Consider the following 27,094-nt stretch of genomic DNA (forward strand, 5'->3'; position numbering starts at 1 on the left):
TTATTCTGCACGCACAAGATGAAATTTTGAGTGCACAAAAAGTTATTCTGCACGCGCAAGATGATATTTTGAGTGCTCAAAAAGTTATTCTGCACGCGCAAGATGAAATTTTGAGAGCACAAAAAGTTATTCTGCACGCGCAAGATGATATGGCACTTTTTTTTTTTTTTTTTGTGCGCGCAGAATTGTAGCACAAATATAACTCCATACCTTAATTTCATCTTGCCTCCGTATACAGCCTCCGATGGCAGCATTTTCCTGGTTTCAGGCACAGGGCGAGAGAGGAGGAGAAGGAGGAGGAGGAGGAGAAGGAGGAGGAGTTCAGTCAGTTCAGTTCATTGAACGCGCTCACGAGGGCGAGAAACGCGTGTGTAGGCATAGCTGAGTACAGACTGTGTGACATATCACTTAAAACAGGTACGTTTCCTACAATCCTTCCCATTCACTTTTTTGTTGGACATGAAACAAAGTAGTAACGGACAAGCGTGGCAGGTTTTGGTCTCGTGAAGTTCCAGCGGAGAAGCATAAACAGACTGCACCACTGTTATTATTTGTTGAAATATCCACGCTTTTTATCTGTGCATGTTACCGGTTGCGTTAATATATTTCTGAATGTTTTTTAAGAAGCATTATTTGTTGGACAGTTTTTCTTGTCAAGCTCCACACCAGTGAGTGACTGAATGGTGTAGCATGATTGATCCGCTGTTGCTGTTGTCATGTGCGTCTCGGACCATAACAGCTGTTACTAGGAATGAGCGAATTTCCACTTCAGCCTGTTTACACTAAAGGGTTAAGTGTGATTAATTGTAATTAAAGGCTTTTAAAGGTTGGACAAAAATTGGACATCTAACTTAATGTTTGTTTTCTTATCTACATTTTGATAGTCAGGAACTATTTTCTGTTATCTTTTTTATAAAAAAAAAAAAAAAAATATGAAGAGTTTTTTTTTTTATTGTCTTTAATTGCACACAAAGAAAAGTATGTGCCACTGCCAGCTGCTTTCTTGCCTTTCAGAATGTTGAATTTCTCTGCATACTGATCTCTTACATGCAGTAGACTAGTTGGAAAAGAGGTGGAGGTGATCTGTGAACATGTAGCACATTTTGTGTTGGAAATGTTTACAGTCTGAATCTTTGGGCTTTTACATGAATACTTTAAAGCTGTGGATATTTTTTTCCTCTTTAAACACATGCTCAGGTTAGCTCAAATGTAAATGAACCCAAGACTTTCCAGGGTCGGCATGAGCCAACTGACCCTGAGCAGGTGTGCATACACACAAATGCACACGTTATACTAGATTTGACAAAGTAATGGATATAGAATGTGTTTTTAACCTGTTCTTGCATTTGTAAAGGTCAGATGAACTGAGACTGTGGTCATTCCTCCATGCATGCTTGTCATGAAAATCATTTTGTTTCTTGTCTCTCTTCCACACTGTACCCTGAAGTAGGGCTGCATGATAATGGTGAAAATAATAATCATGATTATTTTGCTCAAAACTTTAATCACTATTATTAATCACGATTATTCTGTTATTTGAAAACTTTAATTTATCCATACCAACACACACACAATTTTATCTGCATCATTTATTCAGTTGGTCTGCAGTGCTCTATAATACAGCAAACAGAAAATAAGAAAAAAGCATGTATTTGCTCCATAGGCTAAACATGAGAAAAATGGTGCCATCTGGTGGAAAATATACAAAATTAAAACTAGTAAATGACTCCTTTTGACCAAAATGATGGCATGTTTTGCCCATTCTTTACTGCTAATAGAAACAGTTACTCGGGTGTTTACACTTGCATCCTCTTTTAAGATCCATTCTTTAAATTATTATTATTATTATTATTATTATTATTATTATTAACCTTATTATCATATCCCCATACCCTACAGTAATATATAGGCTAATAGTAATATATTTCTGTAATAATTGAGCATGCAGAATTGCTATACAGCCTCAAGCGTCTATTTTGAAGGAAGCCAAATATTATCAAGCCTTTTATTTTTAATGAAGACCGTGTTGATTCTGTGTATTACCAGCAGAGATGACAGTGACATTTTGTACTCCTTCCATACATGTTGAAATGCTCTCGTCTCTTCCTCGCTCTACACAACTCCGGTGCCATGGGGTTACTTTAGATTTGTTACACATTTGTTATGGCCTAATATATTTGGAATTAGGCAAATGTGCAACTGAGGTAAATGCGTAGCGCTTTAAAATAAAATCAGCACACGCTAGCGACATGCATGAACGGAACTCGGAGCACGGCTGTTCTGTGTAAAACATACATTATCAAAGCACGAGATGGAGTTAATTTCATGTGCATCGAGCACAGAACGCCATATCATTATCCTCGTGCTCCGCACATACGAGACTCATAAACATCGGCGGTGCGGTATTTCAGCACGTGCTCAAGAGAAACAGTGATTGGTCTGTAGCGAACTTCTGAAGAGAGCGTGATTGGTCAGGTGAGGTGAAAACGGACTAGGAAAAAGTTTATGATTTGGCCTATCATCCATAGACACAGCCTATAATGAAAATGAACAACAATTTGCAACTTTACCTGGCTGACACCTTCTGTTTGCTTGCTCACTAATATCGCAGACGATTACGCTTAATTAACAGTGAGAGGCAGAAATCGTGATCATGATTAAAATACGATTAATTGTGCAGCCCTGCCCCAATGAATTTCATATTTCTCAATAGTGCGCCATATTCGGTTTTATTTCTAAAATATCTCGCAGGCTGCAGAATAAAACTGAATATGGCAAACTATTGAGAAATTCTAAGAAGTTTATTGAGGTTTGAACACCCCAGGTCTTCTGGTGTAGTTTTTGTTTAGCATGCAAGTAGAGTTGGGTTTAAATGCTGACCAAACTTATACATTAAAAAAAAAAAAAAAAAAAATGTATTGAGCTATAGCGGGTTTTAGCAAAGTCGTGCTACAGTGCAGCCTTTATCTGTGATGGGCAAAACAATAGCCAGTGATTAACATGCATTTCAGCCTGATCTCATTGTTATACGTAGCTATTTGTATGTTAATAATTGTAACATTTAAACATACATTTGCTTACCTTAAGATAGACACTAAAACATATAATATGGACGATTTGAAAGCATTTTACGGATTTACAGCTTTAGAAACGTAAAATACTGTAAATACAAATCCATTACAAATATAATTAAATACACAAATCCATTATAAATATATTTATAATATATTGAAACATATATATATATATATATATATATATATCTTTTTTACATTTTTACTGTTTTAAAGAAACTTTTGATCCCTTAACCCTACCCCAACCCCTAAACATAACCACTTTTCAACCACATAAAAAGATGTTACAGGCAGATTATACAATATGACAAGCAAACAATAATTTGTTAAACCATATGAAAACGTAACAGGCAGATACATTTAATCAATATAATTTATTCAGACAAATGGCAATTCCAGTACAAAATAAGGACGAAGCGCTGCATCCTTGATGGCATACAATAGCTTTGATTAATTGCTGGAAATCTTCTTCTGATTCACTCTGTAAAGGCGCCGTCTGTGTCATTCAAACCAAAACATGACTGAACATGACATGTTGCAATTAGTCACGAGACGTGAGAGCCAATGAGCATTCAAAATCGCTGTATAATATACTGTATAAATTCCATGAACGGTGCTTTTGTGTGTCATTCAGTTGAACTCCGAGTCTAAGCGTCACTGAGCCGCACCGTGGAGGTCAACCATCCCTTGTCCTGAAGAGTGCTCTTAAGAGCTCTGATGCTTGCACTGAACTCCTGCAAAAATATAAACGAACAAGTATAAACTTTGTTAGTGAACGCAAAGCGCTCCGGTTTCACTTTAAACGATCGTGTAATGGCAAATATTATTGGTTCATACACGCTGTGTTAATGACACGCAGTGATAAAGAGGATGAGACGCACACTTGATTTCTGTGCAGAAAAAAACCACACCTAAAAAATGTACGATTTATATGGCAATTAAACGTGAAAGCCCTTAAAGGGACAATTAATCGCCACAGCCCTAAAAACAGACAACTAATTGTCATAATCGCAATTATTTGTTTGACAATTAATCATCAGCCAGATTTCATAATCATGACAGCCCTACATTGGGGTGTCGCTATCACATACTAGAGGTGTAACGATCCATCGAACTGGATCGATGCATCGATCCAATCACCAATGATGCGATGTCATCGATTTAACACGTAAATATCAATGTCTGTTTTTTAAAGATGCACCTTTATTTTGATATTCTCATTCTAGCCACGTCCGTACACATTTCTGTCAGACGATGCAGCAACCTTATGATAATTATCTAATTTTATAATAGCTAAATGCTTCTCATGTGGGACATGGATGTACACGGTGTGATTGAAGCCTGAAGTTGCGCACACGTCAGGGCTGCGAGATCTGGTGACAGGATAGCGCAGAGTGGATCATATGCGCAATTAAATCGGGCTTCCCTCGATATAGTGGTGCATACGACCCATTTGATTTCTGCATGAGAATTTCCTGTTTTTGAGCGCTTTGGAGTAATTCAGCCATGTCAAATGGCTGAACAGCGCTGACGAGGGAAAGTAAAAACACCTGCTCTGCACCAGTATCAATTTAAAGACTTATCACATCTTCACATCAACACCCTTATTTATTGGATTGATAGACTTTCTTGACTGTTGTAGAGATGACAAACTGTCACTGTGTTTCCCTCATTCCGCAATGCAATGAGCTGTCATCAAATGATTGATCATCACATGTATGTGACTTTATTTTGTATAATATTTTCTTTTCTTTATTATATTTTGTTGCGAATGTCCCACCGTGGATACAGGATTTGCACTTTTCAGAGAGGTCAATAAAATATTCAAATTATATTTTGGTTGCATTTGTGAGATCATGTAATTGATTGTTTAAAATAGGCACATAATATTGTAATATTGATTCATTGCGGCAGACTCTGCAAACATCGGATCACTGGCTAAGAGAATCGATACAAGCTCGTATTGTGATGAAACTTATGATTTATACCCCTGTCACACACATTCCAGTGCATCATCTCCACTAGTGCGTTCTCTTTGCTATCACCACCTGCTTCATCCACTGGCAGATTTCAACATGAGTTTGGAAAACTCTGGTATTGGGACAGAGACTTTGCTCTTGTTAAAATGTCCGCATGCCATGCATCGTACAACTGAGCAGAGCTACCGTTGTGTCGTGAAGCCAAGCACACTCTCAAGAATGTCCTATGTAGTGCTGGAATGTTTAATTAATTGTAGTGAATGGATTTATTCAGATTTTTCATTAAAATAAGAACAATTATTCACAGGCTTTCCTTGCACTCAAATATATTATAGCCATGCGGCCTGCAACTTGCAATTTTTTTTTGCGTCTGGCCCCTAACAAAAAAGCTGGGTCATCCCTACACTAGACTAACACATCTTATAATTTAGCCTTCTTAACTATTAAGTTAATAAAACGTTTTGTTTTTACTTTGGTCATGAAAAAATTGACCAGGAAGGACTAGTGCCCACCTCAAAAAACGCCCCTGCAGCACAACATGGCAATAGCAATATTTAACTTTGGTTTATGGGTGTATCTAAAATAGGAAAAGTCTCCCTTGCCATGTTTAATCCACTTCAGCTGCCTAAAGCACCAACAGACAGTTATATCAGAGACATTATTAGGATGTGACGGGTCATTCGTATATATTTGAATGGTAAAAATCATATTACTAAGAATGGTGGCTGTAGGATGTCCCATCTTACAGTTATATCTTACAAGATATTCATCTTTTTGATGGAGACATGGCCTGTCAGTTTACTCAAAAATGAGTTTGTGCATTAGCTGGACCAACTTAAAAAATAATGTTGTTTTGTGTGTGGGTGTGTGATATGAAAAGCACAAAGAGCACAATTTATAATACTATTCTAGTCACATTTTATTGCTGATTTGAAATGTTATCATGTATCTTACATCTCTTCTCTACAATCCAACTGATTCAGACATTAAATCTCCTTTTATGTTCTCCAGAGAAGGTTTACACTGCTTACCATGGAGATGGATGAATCTGACTTTCTGTACACAGGCAATGGGTCGCCAACAGTGGCTCTTAACTGGTGCATATCATGCATAGTAAGCATAGCAAAATACATTTCTAAAAGTTGGAGAAAATGCTTATTGTTTTTTATATTAACATTAAAGGCCATAAATCACACTTCTGCTGTTGCATTTGCAAAATTAACAATGTTCCTATTCATCCTAAGTAATGTTGTATAAATAGTTCACCCCAAAATAGGAAAAACAAAACATAAAACCACAGTGCAAGTAATTAATATGACACATGCACTATATTTTGAGTTTTATGAAGTGATACAATATTTATGCGATGAACAGAACGAAATATAAGTAGTTATTCACTTTCAAACTAAAACATATTAATAAAATAAAGAGCTTAATTCAAGAATGGTGTCTACGCCGATAACATCAAACCGCATTGGTTCTCATCTCATTGAGTTACCAAACGTGTGAAATCATTTTGACATTTGCTGAATGAGTTATATCAGTTACTTTTACTGTGATTTTATGGCATTTTTTTTTTTTTGAGCTTTTATAAATCCTCTGAATACTTTTTTAAAATTCACCTTTTGTGTTCCACGAAACAAAGACAAGTAACAAAGTTATACAAGTTTGGCGCGACTTTAGGGTGAATAAATAATCAGTGAATTTATATTTTTGGGTGACGTTCTCCTTTAAAACTTTTCATGACCCATTTACATGCACACCAATATGCTGATTACTCCCAAAAATCAGCTTATCTAAAAAATCTGACAAAAGCAAGAAATCCGTGTTCACATGACATTGGAAATATTGGTGTTGTTCTCTGTTTGTATTATTGTTTTTTTTTTTTAATCCCCTTTTCTCCCAATTTGGAATGCCCAATTCCCACTACTTAGTAGGTCCTCGTGGTGGTGCGGTTACTCACCTCAATCCGGGTGGCGGAGGACAAGTCTCAGTTGCCTCCGCTTCTGAGACCGTCAATCCACGAATCTTATCACGTGGCTTGTTGTGCATGACACCGTGGAGACTCACAACATGTGGAGGCTCATGCTACTCTCCACGATCCATGCACAACTTACCACGCGCCCCATTGAGAGCGAGAACCACTAATCGTGACCACGAGGAGGTTACCCCATGTGACTCTAACCTCCCTAGCAACCAGGCCAATTTGGTTGCTTAGGAGACCTGGGTGGAGTCATTCAGCACGCCCTGGATTCGAACTCGTGACTCCAGGGGTGGTAGTCAACGTCAATACTCGCTGAGCTACCCAGGCCCCTATTCTCTGTTTTTGACATCAAACTGAAAAGAGGCATGAACACAACATGTGTGCACATGATAAGCCAGTAAGAATGGCTGTTAAGTTGTTTACATGAAACTCGAAATCGGGGTAATGGACAAAAATCTACTTGTGTCGATCGGTTTATTTTTAAGGCGTTTGTGGGCTTACACCAATAAAGGAACGTTGTTTAATGTGTTTACATGACCACACACAATGCAGGCTTATTAAGCATAACCGGTGTAAGAACGTGCATGTAATCACTGTTGCGCCTACATTATCATAGTAATATTGATACATTTTAGGGTTTGAGTTGATCATAATTACAAGTATTTTGATATGCAGAGTTAATGCCATTTTTGTTTTCTTACACGGTAAACAATTTTGGTACTACGTTGGGTTGCCACTTGTCCAAATGTAAAATCTGGGTCCTGAAGCAAAACCAGTTGAGAAGCACTGCTCTAGAACTTTTCAGCTGTTGGAGGATCACGCAAACCTTGCATAACTGCTCCCACAACCAGATGCAATCTGCATAAAAATCTGCTATTGTTAGGCCTGACAAGCGTGATGGCTTTTGATGTGAGGGCTGCACATTTCTATAAGACCCCCTTGTGTGTCATAGTCTATGTCTTATTTAAATGGTAAAGTGGGGAGGAGATTTAGGCCAGATTGTCCATAAAAGGAAACAAGGCCATTTTCCCTTAGGTTTCAGCCATAAAACCTATTTAGAAAACGCTGTCCTCATTTTCCACTCAGCAAATGAGCTCTTCCTCCATCAATTCTGAAACGCTTGCGAGTCGTTCATTGTATTTCTGAATGTATCAACTGAATGAAAGGTTCCCATTCAGCTGTTTTATATTATAATATATCACCAAAACACATACTGCATTATGGACTGTACTACTTTGCTTTTGGAATACATGGTTCTGATTAGTCGTCTATATTAATCTTATTTTACTTTCATCCCTCCATATCCACCCCAGTCACCGCATTTTTCTTGTCGTTCTCTGTTTTTCACCCTCCACCATCTGATAAATCTCAGCTTTGGTCTAATTAAACTCACATTTAAGTTGCACTCTTGGCCCACAGAAACCTGCTATTACTAGAAAGTATAACTTAAAGCGTTATTCACAGTGGAGGGCCAGCGATGGTCAAACCAGAGCTTTCCAGTTGCTTGGTTTCAACTCTGGCAAATACACTACGGTGAGGCCCTAATGCACTTTTCTAGAGTCTTTAATTTGATTTTCAGTCATGCTTAGGGATTGCTCAGTTGGGTCTTATTTAGCCTCTCAAAGCAAAATCAGTGACTCAGTGTCAAGAGTGACAAGAATGGTCGTTATTGATATTGAATGGTTGTAATTGATATCAGTTGTGGTAGATTGGCATGCAATATCTATGGGCAAAATGAAGCTGTTACTGGTACAAAAAATTAAGAAATGATCTTATTTTTGTAAAAATAATTTTAGTGGAGCTCGCTAACTCTGTGTGCTTTTTCTTAGACAGATGTATGACCTGTACTCCCTGCATCCAGCACTACAGATGGATCGAGTTATGTGACATCATCTCTTTGTCTCTGCAAATCTGTCAGCCTATGTGTGTGCGTGTGGCCTTGCAGGCCGGGCCTTGTGGACTCCATTTCGTCTGTGCTTGAGTTACCCTGCTTCCTTTTCCTGGGGTGCACATGTGCCGCATTGTCTAGGAAGAGAGGGAAATGATGGCTGATGAGAAAATGATATGGCCTCCGCTTTTGATGGTCACAATATCTGTGATGTGTTTTTCATGATGTCATTTGAGCTTGTGTCTCTGAATGGCAGGATGTGGTCTCTTTCAAATCCAGGCTTGAATCCAGCTAACCAGTATCGTAAAGTGATGCTTTTCAGGCTTGGTGACAGCTAGTTTTGCCATTTATCAAAATGCAAACTAATCAGTCCTAGAGTTTGTCTCAAAAATTTGAAAGGTCCTCTGCTTTAGCTTCTGTACTAATCAAGGGAAAGTTTTTCTTTAACAGTAGAATTTCAACATCTATTTCATTTCCATTCATATATGCTTTGATCTTTATTATTTGATTCCTCCTTGTCAGTTGTGGTTGGCAGTCCTGTGGCTAAGGGGAAAGATTCAGCAAAATTGGTTGCGCTGTATAAAAGAGCTGATGGTGACTGTTTTCAAGCCCAAACCAAAAATCAGACCATTTCTTCATAACTCCAAAGTCATTTTCCCATAAAAATATATTACCTTATTGCCTTCTCCCCTCCTGTCTTTCGTTCTCTCAACCTCTCTCTTCCTCTTTCGTTTTTTCCTCCATTTCTACATAAACAATTCATTTCTTGGACCATCAGCATTTAAATCCATTTCTTAGGTTTTAAATGCTAACCCAGTGACATTTTTAACCTACATCAAAAAAAGATAATCTCTCATCATTCACTCACCTTATGATGTCTCAAACGTGATTGCTTTATTTCTTTCTTCTGTGGAACACAAAGATATTTTAAGGATATATGATGTGTTTTTGTCCATACAATTCAAGTCAGTGGGGTCCAAAGCTTTTAAGCCCCAAAAGCGTGTATACAGCATTGTGTTGTCAAATTAAAATGTTAATATTCATCGAATTTAAGATAAAAGAGCACATTCGAATGCTTAAACTGTGCATTTAAATTTTGGATCAAGTCAAGAAGTCAAGCACTGATGATGACTTCAGATCGATCGCATTCTTGCACTAAAAAAGGCTAGACACAGGGCAACAAATACAGTCTAACAGAAAGCAGGAGTCAGAGACGTGTTTTAAAGGTTGAAGTTATTTTTTAACTTGACACGACATCTAAAAAACGGCGCTTCTGTACGAGACGCTGAATAAACAACAAAATGTGGCGAAACAATCGAAGACGTTCGTATAGCACGTGCTTAAATAGAAAAACAAATGGGAAACTGGATGGCTGCAAAAGTGTTCGGTGTGAACAGTCCCTTAGGCAGTGATGGACTGGCCATCGGGAGCACTTTTCCAGGTAGGCCGGTCGAGTAGTGGGCCGGTTGGTCGAGTGGGCTGATGGAACTAAATGGATTAAACTCAGTACGTTTTTCCTCCATTAAAAAAGTTTTGTCCTAAAGAAATGAATTGTAATTTTGAAACATACAGTATGTATAAAATCATGAGCACTCACATGAGATATTAAATATATTAATAAATTAGGGATGTGAATCGATTAAAACATTTGAACTAATTAATGGCAAATTTTTCTGTGATTAATCGTGATTAAATTATGGTACATGATACATTACAACAAACATTTAAAAAATCATCATAAATATCTCAAAGAACTCCTTATTTTCATTTGTTTTTTGCGGATAGATTTATTTAGACAGCATTTTTATAGTTATTAATCTTTTATACAAGTATATGTATACAGGCCATAAAATCAGTGGTCATGTTTTTATTACAGTTTGGGCAAAATCTTCTAGGGTTTTCCAGTGGAGTTTTTTTAATTATAGGATCAAATGGGTAGATTCAATTCATATCAAACATTATTGGCAAGAGAAACTTAAGTGTACATTGCCAATGCATTATTAGACACTATAATGTACATACAGATATAACACATATTGAATGCTTCACACAATCAGTTTCTGTGCGAGGATGTGCAGCTGAGTTAAGTGAGTACCTCCTGAAAATGTATATATATGGACTTATATTTGTGTCACAATTCTGCACGCACAAAATTATATTTTGAGCGCACAAAAAATGTCTGAGTGCGCAAGATGATGTTTTGAGCATGCAAAAAGGTATTTTGCACACAGAGTGGGTAGGAGGAGAAAGCTAAATTTAAGAATTCTGAGCAAATTCACATTCAAATAAACTTTATTCAAGCGCAAAATTGATTTTCGTTTGCTCAAAATGAATTTGTCTTTGAAAGAAGATACATTGCTTTACAAAACTGAGTTAAGCGCGTGCAAAATAATTTTTTGTGTGCTCAAAATATAATCTTGCACGTGCAGACATTTTTTGTGCGCTCAAAATATCATCTTGCGCGTTCATAAAAACAATTTTGCACTCAAAATATCATCTTGCGCATGCAAAATAACTTTGAAGTTTCGCCCATTGTACAAAAGTGCCTGGGATTTGTTCCTGGCAGGCAGCAGATGGATGCCCTAACCCCACCCTAATCCGAACCTGTAAGGCTAAGTAACCTGCTAGGAGCATCTCGGGACACCTTGCTCTTATCGCGTGAAGTTTCAGGAAGTGAAAAAAAAAAAAGGATACTGCATCAATTGCGTTATATAAAAAAATATTAATCGCAGAAATTAACGTGTTAAATTTCCCAGCCTCATAATAAATATTTATGTATTTGCTCTGAAATGTATGAAAAGACTAGCCTACATAGGGTAAATAAATAGTGCATTAAAATATATCAATGTTCATGATGATGTTACTCAATTTTATATTGCCAACAAAATTGAATATTTAATAAATATTTCTTGAATTGACCAGTCCTGGTTCTAATCCCTGTTGTTTAAACTGCATGAAAAGCCTTGACACAAGGAAACCCCTAAGTGTATGTAGATCCATTGAGCAGTCATTGACTTAGAAACCAGCTGTAAATGTTTGACTGTCTCAACATTACAATTAGACTTCACTAAGAGAATTAGAATGGAAACAGCTCTACTTGCATCTCTAACTAGCAAATATCCTACTCTCTCACCAGAACTCTGTCCTGCCTGTCACTGAGTGACCAGCCTGCAGGTCTGTATAATCCGATATCAGTCTAATCCATTCTGCTATTTTAGAATCAAGTAATGGTTTGGTAGATGGGCTGGTATTTCCTTCCATTGTCTGAAAGACGACATTGTGGACAGCTGCCGTTTGGTAGTAGTGTGGACGCACGAAGGACAGTGGCACGCTTGTTTCCCCTTCACACTTATTTTTAGTGTTGTACAGCAACTGGTCTTTCCTTGCTTACTAAGGTCTTTCAGTTTGTTTGTTTTTTGTCTAATGTACTGTTAACTTAAATGTATTTTTATTTGACATTTCATAGATTTTGTGAGGGATGTGCTACTGTTTACTCTGTGTGGGCACCACTGGCCCTTGCTGTTGCTTTGTTTATTTGTTTATATGCCCAAGACCAGGCAGCAGAGCGTTAATGAGATGTGGAATGCAGGGAATATCATCAACCATTTCCCACATCATGAGGTAGCAACACAGGCACATACATAAAATGAATAGGGAGTTTTGTTTTCCATCGTTTTTGTTGGATGTGACTAACGAAGTCCAAGTTACAAAGTATTATTGGAAAAGGTTTGTGTTGTTGACCAGATCTGCTTGCTTCCAACATGATCACACAGGAATTCGACATTCGCTTCAAAACCCCATTTACCAAATTACTGACAACCGCCATCCTCAATAAGACAGTAATGCATCAGTTCACATGTGATCACCTTTCCCTCTGTCGCTACTGATAGGGTTTTTCATGAGCAACTTATGCGACAAGGGTTCTGGTCCCATGGAAACCAGGAGGTAATTGCGTTCACAAACAATGGTGAATGGGGAGTCACGTGACGCTGTGTGAGTGGAAGCAGCCTAGTGGCATTCTCTGCTACACTTTGCTGTCATCTGGAAATAAAGAGTGCGCACAGAGCTCTCGGTCAGCTTCTTAGAGCGTGTGACGGACCCCGACCCATTCTGGCAAGATTCTTGCTGTTGGGGCTTCGTTCAGGAGCGGGTTTGGTTATTAGTAATAATGAATAATTACAAAGATAATTATTAATTATTAAAATCAATAGAACATTGATTAGAATCAACACTAGCTTATTAATCCTTTAAATCAACAATCATAAAAGATAACCATCAATTATCAAAATCAGTAGAATATTAATTATCAAAGATAATTATTAATTATTAAAATCAATAGAACATTGATTATAATCAACATTAGCTTATTAATCCTTCAAATCAACAATCATCAAAGATAACTATCAATTATCAAAATCGATAGTATATTAATAAGGATTAATATTGCCGGGGCACCACCCTGGAATCAGGGACTAATAACCAGAGAGTATAGCAGTCACAATATAGGATTGTTTTCTTAGGAAAGTCGACATCCGGAGAACATCGACATTCAAAAGGAAAACAATGAAGGCTTGAATCCGAGCATTGACATCCCCTGTCAGCCCTTGGTACAGGTGCATGCAGAACAATACCAAAACACTTCTCTTTAAAGTATAACAAATTTATTGATGCAGTAATGTCAATGAATAATCAATACAATGCAGTCGATAAACTTCTGACTTCCAACTATTAACTAAACAGTAACATGATTAGATATGGTAACAGATAAGCCTATAATACATGAGAGGAGGGTAGGTGTGTGTGAATGGGTGTGTGTGTGTGTGTGTGTGTGTGTGTGTGTGTGTGTGTGTGTGTGTAAGGAGAGAAGGAGTGCACAAAATGGCGGGCGTGGCTCTTGTGGAGAGTACGTCAAGTGAGGTTTCTGGCCAGAGAATGTGGCTGCGAATGTGGGCGGAAGGACTGGTTAATGGCGTCTGCCCGTTTAACGCTTGTCTCTGTTGTTATGATAACTTAGGGACAAAGCTGGGCTCTATCGCCAAGTTATATGTTCGCCAAATGTGTGTGTGGTTAGTACGAGAGAGAGAGAACAGGGTGATGGCATCGAAGCTGGTTTAGCGATCGTGGGAGAGACGGCAACCGTTTTATCACTCAGAGACACGATGAACAGCTCGTAATCTGTCCGCCGCGGTTGTTGTTCTTTAATGGATAAACTCAGTGTGCCGGTCCCACTCATGATGGCAGAAATGCAGAAACAGCCCATCGTGGTTGGACGACAACACCGCAAATCTCATTCGTGGTGACAGTAATTTACAAATAATACCTTGAGTATTATTAGCAGCAATGAGTGGACTCGGCGGTCCGTAAACTGTACAAGCAATAACACTGATACACAAGAATAACACACTATAATGATTTATCTCTGCCCAGATGTAAACCTCTTACTTGAGTCACGTGAGGACACAGGTAGAATGTGTGTTCGTCCGTCATTCCTTGAAGTTCGGGTGATGATGGGAGGCCGTTTCCTCGCTCTGTTGGCGTGTGGTATGGCGGCTGATTCTCTGCGGGTTGGCAGAGAATTCAGCGAAGTCGACTCGGTTGAAGAAGAGAAAGAAATCTTCTTTCTTCACTTCTGCAGGCAAAAGGGTGAGACGCGGATTGCTCGGCAGTCTCCTTCAGATCCGTTAGCATGCTTGGTGGAACACAGAAAATCTCGGCTCGTCTAGTGAGATGGAGATTGTATGGCCAAAGTTCCGGTATGTATGTTACTTCCTTGGGCAGCGAGGCTACACCTGGGAGCAGCAGGGCTGCAATTAAACACAGCGAATACCATAGCTGGAAGCAAGCTTAGGAGGAATCTCCAGAGTTTTATACTCTCGGTGACATCATGGTTGAGGGACGCGTTCTGTTGTGCATTTCATCCAATAGGAGTTGAGAGTTTGATCCTTCAGAATTTCACATTCAAGCAAGGCTTGATGGGATCTGTTGTCTGTTTGGACTCCCTTTATTTGATTTTGGTGCCATTTTGTGTTATCAGGCTTTATGACTGTGTGTAGGCCTGCCTTTGTCTCCTATCTGAGCACATGAGGCCCAACATTGCATTCCGCAGATTGCATTCCGCAGATAGAGACTTTGTTTTACGTGCAGCGAGGAATAAAGGCAAGTTGTGCTGGGAGGATTACAACATTATGGTTTTTCCAGATTTTGTCAGTGTTACACAATCGAAATGGGAGAGTTTCAAAGAGTGTAAGAAATTACTTGACGCACAGGATGTGAGCTTCACTTTGCTTTTCCCAGCTAAACTGAGAATTGAGGCCAAGGATGGACTAAGACTTTCACATGTGGTTTATGTGGTTGGTTGCCCACTGTCTCTCTCTCTCTATCTACTTTTTTTTATCATTATATTTTCCTTTATTGGCTTATTATTGAGTCTGTTTGTTCATTTTGTGGTTTTGATGTTGTTATTTACTGGGGCTTATGTCATTGAAAACTTTCATGTGCAGTTCAGTTGTGTGGTGTGTTTAAAAAAACAAACAAACAAACAAACAAAAAAAGCACCGGACTGAAGTAAACTTGTAGCAATGTTGTTCCAGAGGGTCTTTTTATTCTGAATTGTGGTTTATATAATTTAGCCTTGGTTACACAATTTTTCTTTGCATGTCAATATGTCACACTTTAATATAGGTAAAGGTTTCTCTTCACGTGGAATGTTAATGGGCTGGGGCACCCTATAAAAAGAAGGAAGGTTATATCTTAAGCGTAAAACATTTGATATAGTGTTCCTTCAAGAAACGCACCTTTCTTCGCAGGAAGCTGAAAAACTTGGTAGAGCATCGGGTGGGCATGTGTTTTGCAATACTGGTTTGAGTAAGAGCAGGGGAGTCATCATATTGATAAGCAAGCATTTACAATTTAATTGTTTTAAACAGATTAAAGAGTCATTGTTTGTCTTATTTTGGCTAATATTTATGCACTCAACGCTGATGATCAGAACTTTTTTTTTTATAGATCTTGAGGGAAAGTTACAAGCCACTGGGATCCTCTATGATATGGTTTTGGGTGGAGACTTCAATCTTTTAATGGATCCAGTCCTCGATCATAGTGATGCAGAAGTGTGTAGACCCTTTAGAGCAACATTGACACTACATGTGTAGTGTAGGGATGTGTAAAATTCTTGGTCTTACAGACATTTGGAGACTTCGGAATCAACTGGGAGGGACTACACCTTTTTTTCATCAGCTCATAAGATTTAATCCAGAATATATATATATATATATATATTATATAGATCTAAGTCACTTATTCCATCTGTTACTGATTGCTCAATTAGGAACATTTTAATTTCAGATCATGCTTTGGTGTGTTTAGAGATGTTGCCGCATACAGAGAAAAGAAAATCATGAAGATGACACTTTAATACATCCCTTCTGTAGGACCCAGCATTTAAACAAATGTTTAAGACAGAAGTTATTGTTTATGTGGAGGCAAATTTGTCCTCTGTGGGCATGGAATGGGAGGCGCATAAGGCAGTTCTTAGGGGGCGGATCATACAATATGCCTCATTCATTATAAAGATCAAAGCACTGGAATTCATGGAATTTGAAGAGTATTAAAAGTGCTGAAACATAGCTGAAGCGCCGAATGTCATCCAATGGTCTTTGAGAGTTGACTCAGCTAAAATGTAGGTACAATACTATTTTGTCACAGAAGGTAGAGTTTTGCTTGTTCAGGGCAAGACAGACATTCTTTGAGTCGGGAGACAAGGCAGGGAAACTCTTGCCAGATACATAAAACGGAGAGTTTTTTTCCACCATTCATTTTGTGAAGTCTTCTGGAGGCAATATATTTACCTCTGCCACATATATTAATATTCTATTTCGATCTTTATAGTTCCACATCTTCGTCTACCGATAAGGATATTAGCAACTTTGTAGAGCCATTAGAACTTCCTAAATTGACAAATGATCAAAAAAAACTTTCTTGACTCAGATATTATTTTGGAAGAGCTTGTTAAAGCCTTGCCAACAGGTAAATTAAATTGCCTAGAGAAGTAAAAATGCATCCCATTATTTCACACTTACATTCAGTATGGACAAAGTTTCTCATATGTTCAATTTTGAAACTTACCTAAATGTTTCTTCAAGCATATGGCTGAACCCCAGATTATAAATTAACAAGTCCCCCTTTTGCAGGAAAGAATAAATGGAGAGGGGTGTTGCTACACTTGTTGACTTTTATGAAAACAAAGCTTTGAGATCGTCTGAAAATATAACAGCAAATTGGGATTTCTAGGTCTCAATTTTTCAGGTATTTACAGTTGCGCCATTTACTTTATACTATTTTTGAGGGTAGTACACAACCCCTAAAGCTGCAGACACTCTTTGTATGGTGCTTAGAGCCTTTGGAAAGAGGCATTAAGCTTCAGCAGTGTTTCCCCTATATGCATCTCCACTCTTGGGATTTCACATGGTTAATTTAATATTATTGACTTAACGCTTTCCAGCCCCAGTCAGCTGTGCACTTTCTATACTGCGAAAGAGACCCTACCACACACACACACACACACACACACACACACACACACACACAAATACTCACACTCACAGTGACATCACCACATAACAACACATATCAAACTCTCTTCATTTCAAGTGGCCTGCGAGCTCTTTTCTGAAACGTAGGATGGCAGGGGATCGTAACGTTTCACTGAACAGTCAGTAAGCGCTTTCCTTGTGAATATAAATGAGCCTTCCCCTGTCATCTGTATGTTTTGGAGTGCATTTTGATCATTTTAAAAGCGGAATGAAACAGCGCTACACTGGTCAATTATCAATGCGGCTTAATCATAGCAGCACGAGGGCAGAGCAGGTGCGGTAATTTGCGGACTGGTCTCAACCGCACAGACTATTTTAAATGAGTTTGTGAAGCAGTAAGATGCGCGGCAGGGATTGCGAAACCCGTTTGAATGTGGTACAGAATTGTCTGTTGCAAAACTCTTATGTATCGGTGATGAAATTAGTTTAAAACAAACAGCCCCCACATTCTAAATGGCACTGACAAAGAAAACAGGAGAAAACATAAATTAGAAGGCTTTTCAATTCTCAGATCACAACGCTTACAAAACTTGACCATGGATTTACTGCAGTAACACTAACTGTACTGTATTACCACAGTACATTGTGTTTCATTACACAAATGCCATAGTTCTTAATATAGAAACCATAGTTACTAACCATGGTAGTTAGGAGCCATGCATGGTTTAATGGTTACCATGAACTATTACAAATATAACTGTTAAAACTATGGAAGAACTATGGTGCATTTTCATAATTATGGACCAAGCTATCAGTTTTCCATCTGTGTAAAATCTGTACTCTTGTAATGCTCTCTGACTGTAGGAAAATTTAAGTTGTTTTGTTGGCCTTCTGAAATTCCAAGAGATGACTGTAGTTTTATCAGTAGGAGCCTGATGAAAGGAATCTGTAAAGAAGACCCAACTTATTCACACTGTCAGAATATTACAATTTACCTTATACAGTTTAAGATTGTGCATTGTTTCTACTGGACTCCCTCTAGATTGTTTAGGCTTGGTTTAAAAGACACACCTTCCTGCTGGTGATGTCAGCTGGATAATAGAGACATAGCCCATGCTCTGTGGTTCTGTGCTAAGATTCAAGAATTCTAAGTAAGAGTCCAGAATTTTATCTATGAAATTTTAGATACTCAAGTTTTATTCTGCCACCAGACTATGTACAGTGCTGTGAAAAAGAAATCCTGATTTCTTCTGTTTTTGTGTATATCTCATACAAAATTTTTTCAAAAATTCAAACAAAATCTAACATAAAACAAAGGCAATCTGAGTAAACACAAAATACAGTTTTTAAATGATAGTGTTATTTATTGAAGCAAAAAAGTATAACAACTGGGCCTGTGTGAAAAAGGATTTGCTCCCTTAGTTACTAAATCCCCAAATCTATGAAACTGCATTCATAATGGGGTTCAGCTGGACTAGACACACACACACCTGATTACTGCCAGCCCTCTCAATAACATCAACACCTAAATAGAACTTTTTCAGCAGCATGAAGTTGACTAAAAGTTCTCACCCAGTAGCACACTATGCCAAGGTCGAAAGAAATTCCAGAAATGATGAGGAAAAAGGTGATTGAAATGGGAAGGGTTAAAAAGCAATTTCAAAGGCTCTGGGACTCCAAAGAAACACAGTGAGAGCCGTTATCTCCAAATGGAGAAAACTTAGCTTGGTAGTGAACCTTTCCAGAAGTGGCCGACCTTCCAAAATTCCTCCAAGAGCACAGCGACGACTCATTCAGGTAGTCACAAAAAAGCCAAGGACAACATCCAAGGAACTGCAGGCCTCTCTCGCATCAATAAAGGTCACTGTTCATGACTCCACTATCAGAAAGACACTGGCCAAAAATGCCATCCATGGAAGAGTGGCGAGGTGAAAACCACTGCTAACCCCGGAGAACATTAAGGATCATCTGAATTCTGCCAAAACACACCTCGATGATCCTTGAAACTTTGGGAGATTGTTCTGTGGACTGATGAGTCGAAAGTGGAACTGTTTGGAAGACGGGGTCCCGTTACATCTGGTGTAAATCAAACACAGAATTCCACAAAAAGGTCATACCTACGGTCAAGCATGGTGGTCGTAGTGGGATGGTGTGGGGATGCTTTGCTGCTTCAGGGACAGGGTGAAATTCAATGATTGAGGGAAACATGAATTTTCACAGCACTGTATATTGGGTGATGGGGCGGTTATTAAAAAAGGTGACAAATATACAAAAAGCTGGGTCTAAACTAGTGTAATTATTGGCAGATAAATAATTCTTAGAGGATGGAAGTCAATTGGTGCTCCCTCATTTCAAGATTGGTTCACCAAATTGGGCAGGGTGGTGGCATTTAAAAAGTGTCATACAAACAGTTTGGCAGAATAGATGCAAATGGTGTGAAATGGGACAAATACATTACCTTTCTGGAAGGCTCTCGGTGAGGGCCATGTGAAACCCCCTTTTTGTTTTCTCTCTCCGTGTTTATGTGTGTATACTCAGGCTTGGACCGTGCGAATATTTGTTGGGGGGTGCGGTTGGGGATTGGGTAGGGGGATAGGGAATTAAGGGGGGTTAATGGGGATAATGGTTGACTCTGTGCATGTGTATATTTTACTTTGTTCTGTGTTATGTTTGAGAATCAACCACATTTTTTTAAAAATCTGAACAAACAATGGTGAGCACGATTCAGATGTCGCATATTCGCTCTTAAATTAAATTGTTATTCTATTGACGGTTTGGTTAGGGTGTAGGGTTAATAAAATATGCCTTCCTGTTGACTGTATTAAAACACAACTGGCTTTTGGCACCACTCTGTGGACATTTCACCCGGAAATACGTTCAGTCATACATTCAGCACTTTAAATGTGTTAATGTTCAACATGTCCAGCTTCGGCCACTGGGGGCAGTGGCTCGAATTTCAGTAAGTGCAGTCCGATTTCAGTGGACAGAAATTTCGACCTCCTGTCGCCAAATACAGTGCGATTAGTCTGTTACTTCTGTTTATGTGCTTTCTAAATGTTGTCTTCGATAATTATTATTATTTTTTGTCTCTACAGGGTTGGAGGACTGCGAAAAGGGTTGGAATTATAACATGTTTAAGGCGGTGCTGAAGAAAGGGAGAGAGGCAGGAGGGAGAACTGTCAAGAGGGATGCAGGTAAGCTTCTTTTTGCCTAGAAGGAATGAAAAAGGACTTTTATAAACAGTTACTGAACTGTTAAATGTTTTTTCTGTTGACTGCATTCATTTGCTATGTGTACATTCTGTATTTTAGCTGAACTGCATAATTGGCTAATGGCTCTCAAAGAGTTTTACAGAGCTGTGTTTGGGATTTGATAAATGTTTTAGTGATTTTCCTGCATTCCGACTGACTATACGCTGCTCTAGCTGTGTCTTGTCAGTACTTCCTGCTGAGAGGCTAGGCTCTTCTAGGCTAAACACACATAATCCAGCAATGCAAATTCCTTTAAGAGTCTCTACACTTTCAGACCTGTCAGTCTTGTCACTTTCTTGTAAACAGTGTTAACTTTTACACAGTTTTTTTGTTTGATTTAGTCATAGTTTTAGTCTTTTAACGAAAACATCCTTTAAGATGAGTCAGTATTTCATCATGTTATATTCATTCATTTTAGTCAATTTTACTCAGATGAAAATGGCATATAATTTGTCAATGAAAATACTACATTTAGTTGACGATAATCTGCAAAATGACAAAAAAAAAGTCTTAAACATTTAGAAAAAAAATGTATAAACATTTTCTTAATTTAAACGTATCAAACAGATAAGAGACATATACAAAATACAGTACAGCTGTCCTTGTTGTGAAAACCTGAGCTCATGAAATAATAATGACTAGAATGAAATATTAGCTACTTTTTAGGAGTAAGCATACTGTATTCTGAATTCTTCATGCTTTAGAGACTGTTGTTAATTTTCTGTGATTTAGCCAGTTTAGGATATTACATTGCGTGTAGCATGTTTTTTACGGAAACAGCGTATTAACAACACAAGTTACGCAATGCAAGTTACACATATTCGGATCACTTCAAGTTCACCTGTTCATTTGATTCACTCTACAGATGTAAATTGTTGCTGAATTATTAGATCATCTAATTAGATTAGATCTAGTGTCTCCTAAAAACATATAGACTCTAGATGTTTCTTCTTCTATTTCTATCTTGCACTGTTAATATCTTGCAGTATTATTTTTATCTCATCATATTTTCGTCAAAAGTGTACTTGAATAAAATCGTTTAATTATTGTCATGATTCGTCTTTTCCGTTTAGTCTTCGTTATCGTTGAAGAAATCAAAAAACCCTTCATCAACTAATGTTTTCGTCAGCGATTTAGTTGACAAGATTAACACTGCTTGTAAACATAAAACATTGCAACAAAAGAGTGTCATCACTTCATTAATGATGTCATGTTACCATGACACCCAGTTCCACAGGATCGTCCTGATATCTGCTCGGGCTTCTCGCTGAATTCAGCACCATCGCTAGCCCGATACCTCTCTCCCCACGGGCCCTCTCAATGGAGCTGTGTTCCAATTAACCTCATTCATGTGTGCTCCGCTCACTTCATTTGATCAGTTAAGTATGTCAAGACAAGTTTAAGAGCTGCCAAACAAACACTACCTGACCCACATACAAGAAAACTTTTCATCTGTTAATCTAACTCCAAGTCCTCTTTCTAAAGATGAAGGCTGCAAGTAAATTAATTCTTTTGTATTTCCTCCTCTCTTGAATATAGTTGATTGTCACTTTGTTCATTCTCTGATGTGCAAATCCGCTCTACTAACATTGATTGGTGAACTCCCTCTGGTTCTGATACTGACAGCCGATGAAGTCTCGGTTGGTTAGAGATAACACTTGTGCGTTTTCTGAAGAGACATATTGCTCATCAAGTATTTACAACACCTTATGTTAGCTACAGGAGATGGAGAGACTCATCCAGCACACATGACAGATCACAGCGATGCCACTTTTGAGGTGGATTGTCTGGCTGGAAGCCCTGTACTCGGTAGTGATTGTAATAAAGTGCACCAGATACTCAAGTAATTAAATCATGAGAAACTTTTATGTTGCCAGACATGATGATTCTTGTTCAAATCAAATCGATTTTCTATTTTCTGGAATTGAGAACATAACACAGGCAGTTAACAACTAGCTGTAGAATTACACCGAGCACAATGTGATGTGTTTTAGCTGTGTTTGAAAACGTCTGCCTACATAGGCAGCTACACTACCAGTACAAAATTTGGACACACTTGACTAAATTTATGTTATTTATGATCTTAAAAACCTTTTGGTGTAAAGGCTCATGCTTGAATGCTTAAAATGAATTTTGTAGACAAAAACAAATTGTACGTATTTTAGAATGCTTTACATAACTTCTTTAAAAAAAATAATAATAATTAAAAGGAAAAAAATATATATTTTATGGAAAGCAGTCAACAAGTGCCCAGCATACATGAAATACGGCTGGAAAAGCATCCCAGGTGGCACCTCATGAAGTTGGCTGAGTGTGCAGAGCTGTAATGTAGGCAAAGCGTCACTACTTTGAAGAAGCTATAATTTACATTTGTGTTATTTCATAGTTTGATAGGCTGTCAATTGAGTCATTTTTTTTAAATCAAATTAATGATATGACATTTAATTACTCAAATAAATTATAATTAATCACATATATCAATATTTGCTGAAAAGGGCACCAAATAAAGAGAGGCTATTTTAATAAATAATTATACAAATAATTATTTAATTATAATTATTATAAATATAATGAATGCAATAAATATAATAATTCTGATAATTCAAGGTCATAACATTATTGTGGCATGTAAAACATTGATTAGAAAATACAGAACGTGGCAATAGAAGTCAATGCATTGTTTGTTTTTTTTATTTTCATATCATTGAAACAAAACCGATCACTTGCCTCACCAGCCCTTTTTTTTTCCTAAAATGTGGAAAATTGTGAAATATGATTAATGCATGACTAATGCATCTCCTGTGACCACTTGTGATCAGTTTTCGAGTGGAAGGTCTCTGACTTGATGATGTCAAATACTAATAACTATGTCAGTGTGTTACTGTAATGCAAAATAACAGAAAGTGAAGAAAAAAAAACCGAAAAAAAAAAAAAACCTGCCGCACTCTTTCACCCAGTTGCAGCTGAAATTTAATCTTAAGAACAAAAGCAAAATTTTGAGCAGAATTCTCTGTTATTTTAGTGGATTATCTGTATTAACTGAGCTTCAAATGTTTGTACTTCTCATCTGTGTCTCTGCATGTTGATGTCAGTCACACAGTTCTTGTGCTTTTGAATGTATTTGCTTTTTCAAATTTTCTGTTCGGGCAGTTATTTCCTTTTAAAGCCACAGGCAACTGGCAAAGTTTCAAATGCTTGTTTTAGCACAATGGTTGTTTGACAGGTGTGGGGTAGTGCTTCGCTGTTGTCTGGGATGCATTCAGGAAAGACATTTCTTACCTTGAATATGATTGTGATCAGGTCAAAAATCCACAAAATGTTTTGGACCCCGTTTCCACCTGTATTTAGTATGGTTATAACGGTTTGTTGTGGCATGATCGATCGCGATAAAAAATTTGACTGCGCATCGTGGACATGCGATGTTTTTTATATATATATATATATATATACACACACACTGATGGCCAAAAGTCTGGAATAATGTACAGATTTTGCTGTTTTGGAAGGAAATTGGTACTTTAATTCACCAAAGTGGCATTCAGCTGATCACAAAGTATAGTCAGGACATTACTGATGTAAAAAACGGCACCATCACTATTTAAAAAAAGTAATTTTTGATCAAATCTAGACAGGCCCCATTTCCAGCAGCCATCACTCCAACACCTTATCCTTGAGTAATCATACTAAATTGTTAAGTTGGTACTAGAAAATCACTTGCCGTTATATCAAACACAGTTGAAAGCTATTTGGTTCATTAAATGAAGCTTAACATTGTTTTTGTGTTTGTTTTTGAGTTGCCACAGTATGCAATAGACTGGCATGTCTTAAGGTCAATATTAGGTCAAAAATGGCAAAAAAAGAAACAGCTTTCTCTAGAAACTCGTCAGTCAGTCATTGTTTTGAGGAATGAAGGCTATACAATGCTTGAAATTGCCAAAAAACTGAAGATTTCATACAAAGGTGTACACTACAGTCTTCAAAGACAAAGGACAACTGGCTCTAACAAGGACAGAAAGAGATGTGGAAGGCCAGATGTACAACTTAACATTAGGATAAGTACATCAGAGTCTTTAGTTTGAGAAATAGACGCCTCACATGTCCTCAGCTGACAGCTTCATTGAATTCTACCCGCTCAACACCAGTTTCATGTACAACAGTAAAGAGAAGACTCAGGGGTGTAGGCCTTATGGGAAGAATTGCAAAGAAAAAGCCACTTTTGAAACAGAAAAACAAAAAGAAAAGGTTAGAGTGGGCAAAGAAACAGACATTGGACAACAGGTAATTGGAAAAGAGTGTTATGAATCTTAACCCCATTGAGCATTTCTGGGATCAGCTAGACTGTAAGGTGCGTGAGAATTGCCTGACAAGACAGCCACATCTATGGCAAGTGCTACAGGAAGTGTGGGGTGAAATGTCACCTGAGTATCTGGACAAACTGACAGCTAGAATGCCAAGGATCTGCAAAGCTGTCATTGCTGCACGTGGAGGATTTTTTTAATGAGAACTCTTTGAAGTAGTTTAAGAAGTTCTGAAATTTTTTTCAAATTGTAATAGTAATTTTTCAAGTTATTAATGTCCTGACAATGTCCCCAACCCTGTGGTGGACCAACAACTGGCTGATGACCTGAATGTGTTCTACTGTAGATTTGAAAGGCCCAATCTCACACCCCACACCCGCTCTGACCTTCACTTCACACAAACACCAACACCTCCTGCAACCCCTGTCCTGCTACTCAACCTGCACTTAAGATCTGTGAAGATGATGTGTGCCGTGTCTTTCGGAAACAAAAGATAAGGAAAGCTTCAGGCCCAGATTGTGTTTCACCTGCATGTCTTATATCCTGTGCTAACCAACTGGCCCCCATCTTCACACTGATTTTCAATAGATCATTGGAGCAGTGTGAAGTCCCATGCTGCTTCAAATGCTCAATCATCATTCCTGTCCCAAAGAAACCCAAAATCACAGGACTTAATGACTACAGATTTGTCGCCCTGACGTCTGTGGTCATGAAGTCATTTGAGAGACTGGTGTTGGCCCACCTGAAGGACATCACTGGACCCTTTCTAGATCCCCTTCAATTTGCTTATCGAGCAAACAGGTGTGTGGAGGATGCAGTCAACTTGGGATTGCATCATATCCTGCAACATCTGGACAGACCAGGGACATATGCAAGGATTCTTTTTGTGGACTTCAGTTCAGCTTTCAACACCATCATCCCAGCTATACTCCAGAATAAATTACACCAACTCTCTGTTCCCATGTCTATCTGTGGATTACCAGCTTTTTGACAGACAGGCAGCAGCTTGTGAGACAGGGGAAATTCACTTCTAGCACCTGTACAATCAGCACTGGTGCCCCCCAGGGATGTGTGATCTCCCACTACTCTTTTCCCTCTATACCAACGACTGCATCGCCAAGGACCCCTCTGTCAAGCTCCTGAAGTTTGCAGATGACACCACTGTCATCAGCCTCATCCGAGATGACGATGAGTCTGCATACAGAAGGGAGGTTAAACAGCTGGCTGTCTGGTGCAGTCAAAACAACTTTGAGCTGAACACGCTCAAAACGGTGGAGATGATTGTGGACTTTAGGAGAAACACCCCAACACTGTCCCCCATCACCATTCTAAACAGCACTGTGGCAGCAGTGGAGTCATTCAGGTTCCTGGGCACTACCATCTCACAGGACCTGAAGTGGGAGACACACATTGACTCCATTGTGAAAAAGGCCCAGCAGAGGTTGTACCAGTTGAGGAAGTTCAACCTGCCACAGGCGCTGCTGCTACAGTTCTACTCGGCAGTCATTGAGTCTGTCCTCTGCACTTCAATAACTGTCTGGTTTGGTTCAGCTACGAAATCGGATATCAGAAGACTACAAAGGACAGTTTGGACTGCTGAGAGGATGATTGGTTGCCCCCTGCCCTCCCTTCAAGAACTGTACACTTCCAGAGTGAGGAAAAATGCTGGGAAAATCACTCTGGACCCCACTCACCCTGCCCACTACCTTTTTGAACTTTTGCCCTCTGGCCAATGCTTCAGAGCTCTGAGCACCAGAACTGTCAGGCACAGGAACAGTTTTTCCCCTCAGGCTATCCTTCTCACGAACAGTTAAAACTGCCCCATTGAGCAATAATTAATGTGCAATATACAGCTTAGTCTTTTCATATTATCCAACACATCCAACCTCTTCTGCCATTACATTCCCTTGCACTGTATATAACAGATTTGTATTTAGACTTGCACTATGTATGTGTATGTGTGTGGGGGTGTGTGTGTGTGTGTGTGTGTGGGGGGGGGGTGTGTGTGTATATATATATATATATATATATATATATGTGGAGCCAGAGCTTTGGGACAGCGCAGAGCGTAACTTGCATGATTCAGTCA

At 38.5% G+C, this 27,094-nt stretch overlaps 1 protein-coding gene across 1 annotated transcript in view; it reads left to right on the forward strand.

Moving 5' to 3' along the window:
- The first annotated feature begins 355 nt into the window (after positions 1-355).
- Positions 356-27,094, forward strand: part of LOC127449667 (protein TANC1-like) — a 134,001-nt gene continuing 107,262 nt past the window's right edge. The window contains exons 1-2 of the mRNA XM_051713219.1: positions 356-417; positions 20,552-20,650. Coding sequence (XP_051569179.1) covers positions 20,587-20,650 — 64 coding nt within the window. The 5' untranslated portion in view covers positions 356-417; positions 20,552-20,586. The remainder of the gene's footprint in view (positions 418-20,551; positions 20,651-27,094) is intronic.

The sequence above is a fragment of the Myxocyprinus asiaticus genome, chromosome 12 (assembly GCF_019703515.2).
Source record: "Myxocyprinus asiaticus isolate MX2 ecotype Aquarium Trade chromosome 12, UBuf_Myxa_2, whole genome shotgun sequence".
NCBI classification, from domain to species: Eukaryota; Metazoa; Chordata; class Actinopteri; order Cypriniformes; family Catostomidae; genus Myxocyprinus; species Myxocyprinus asiaticus.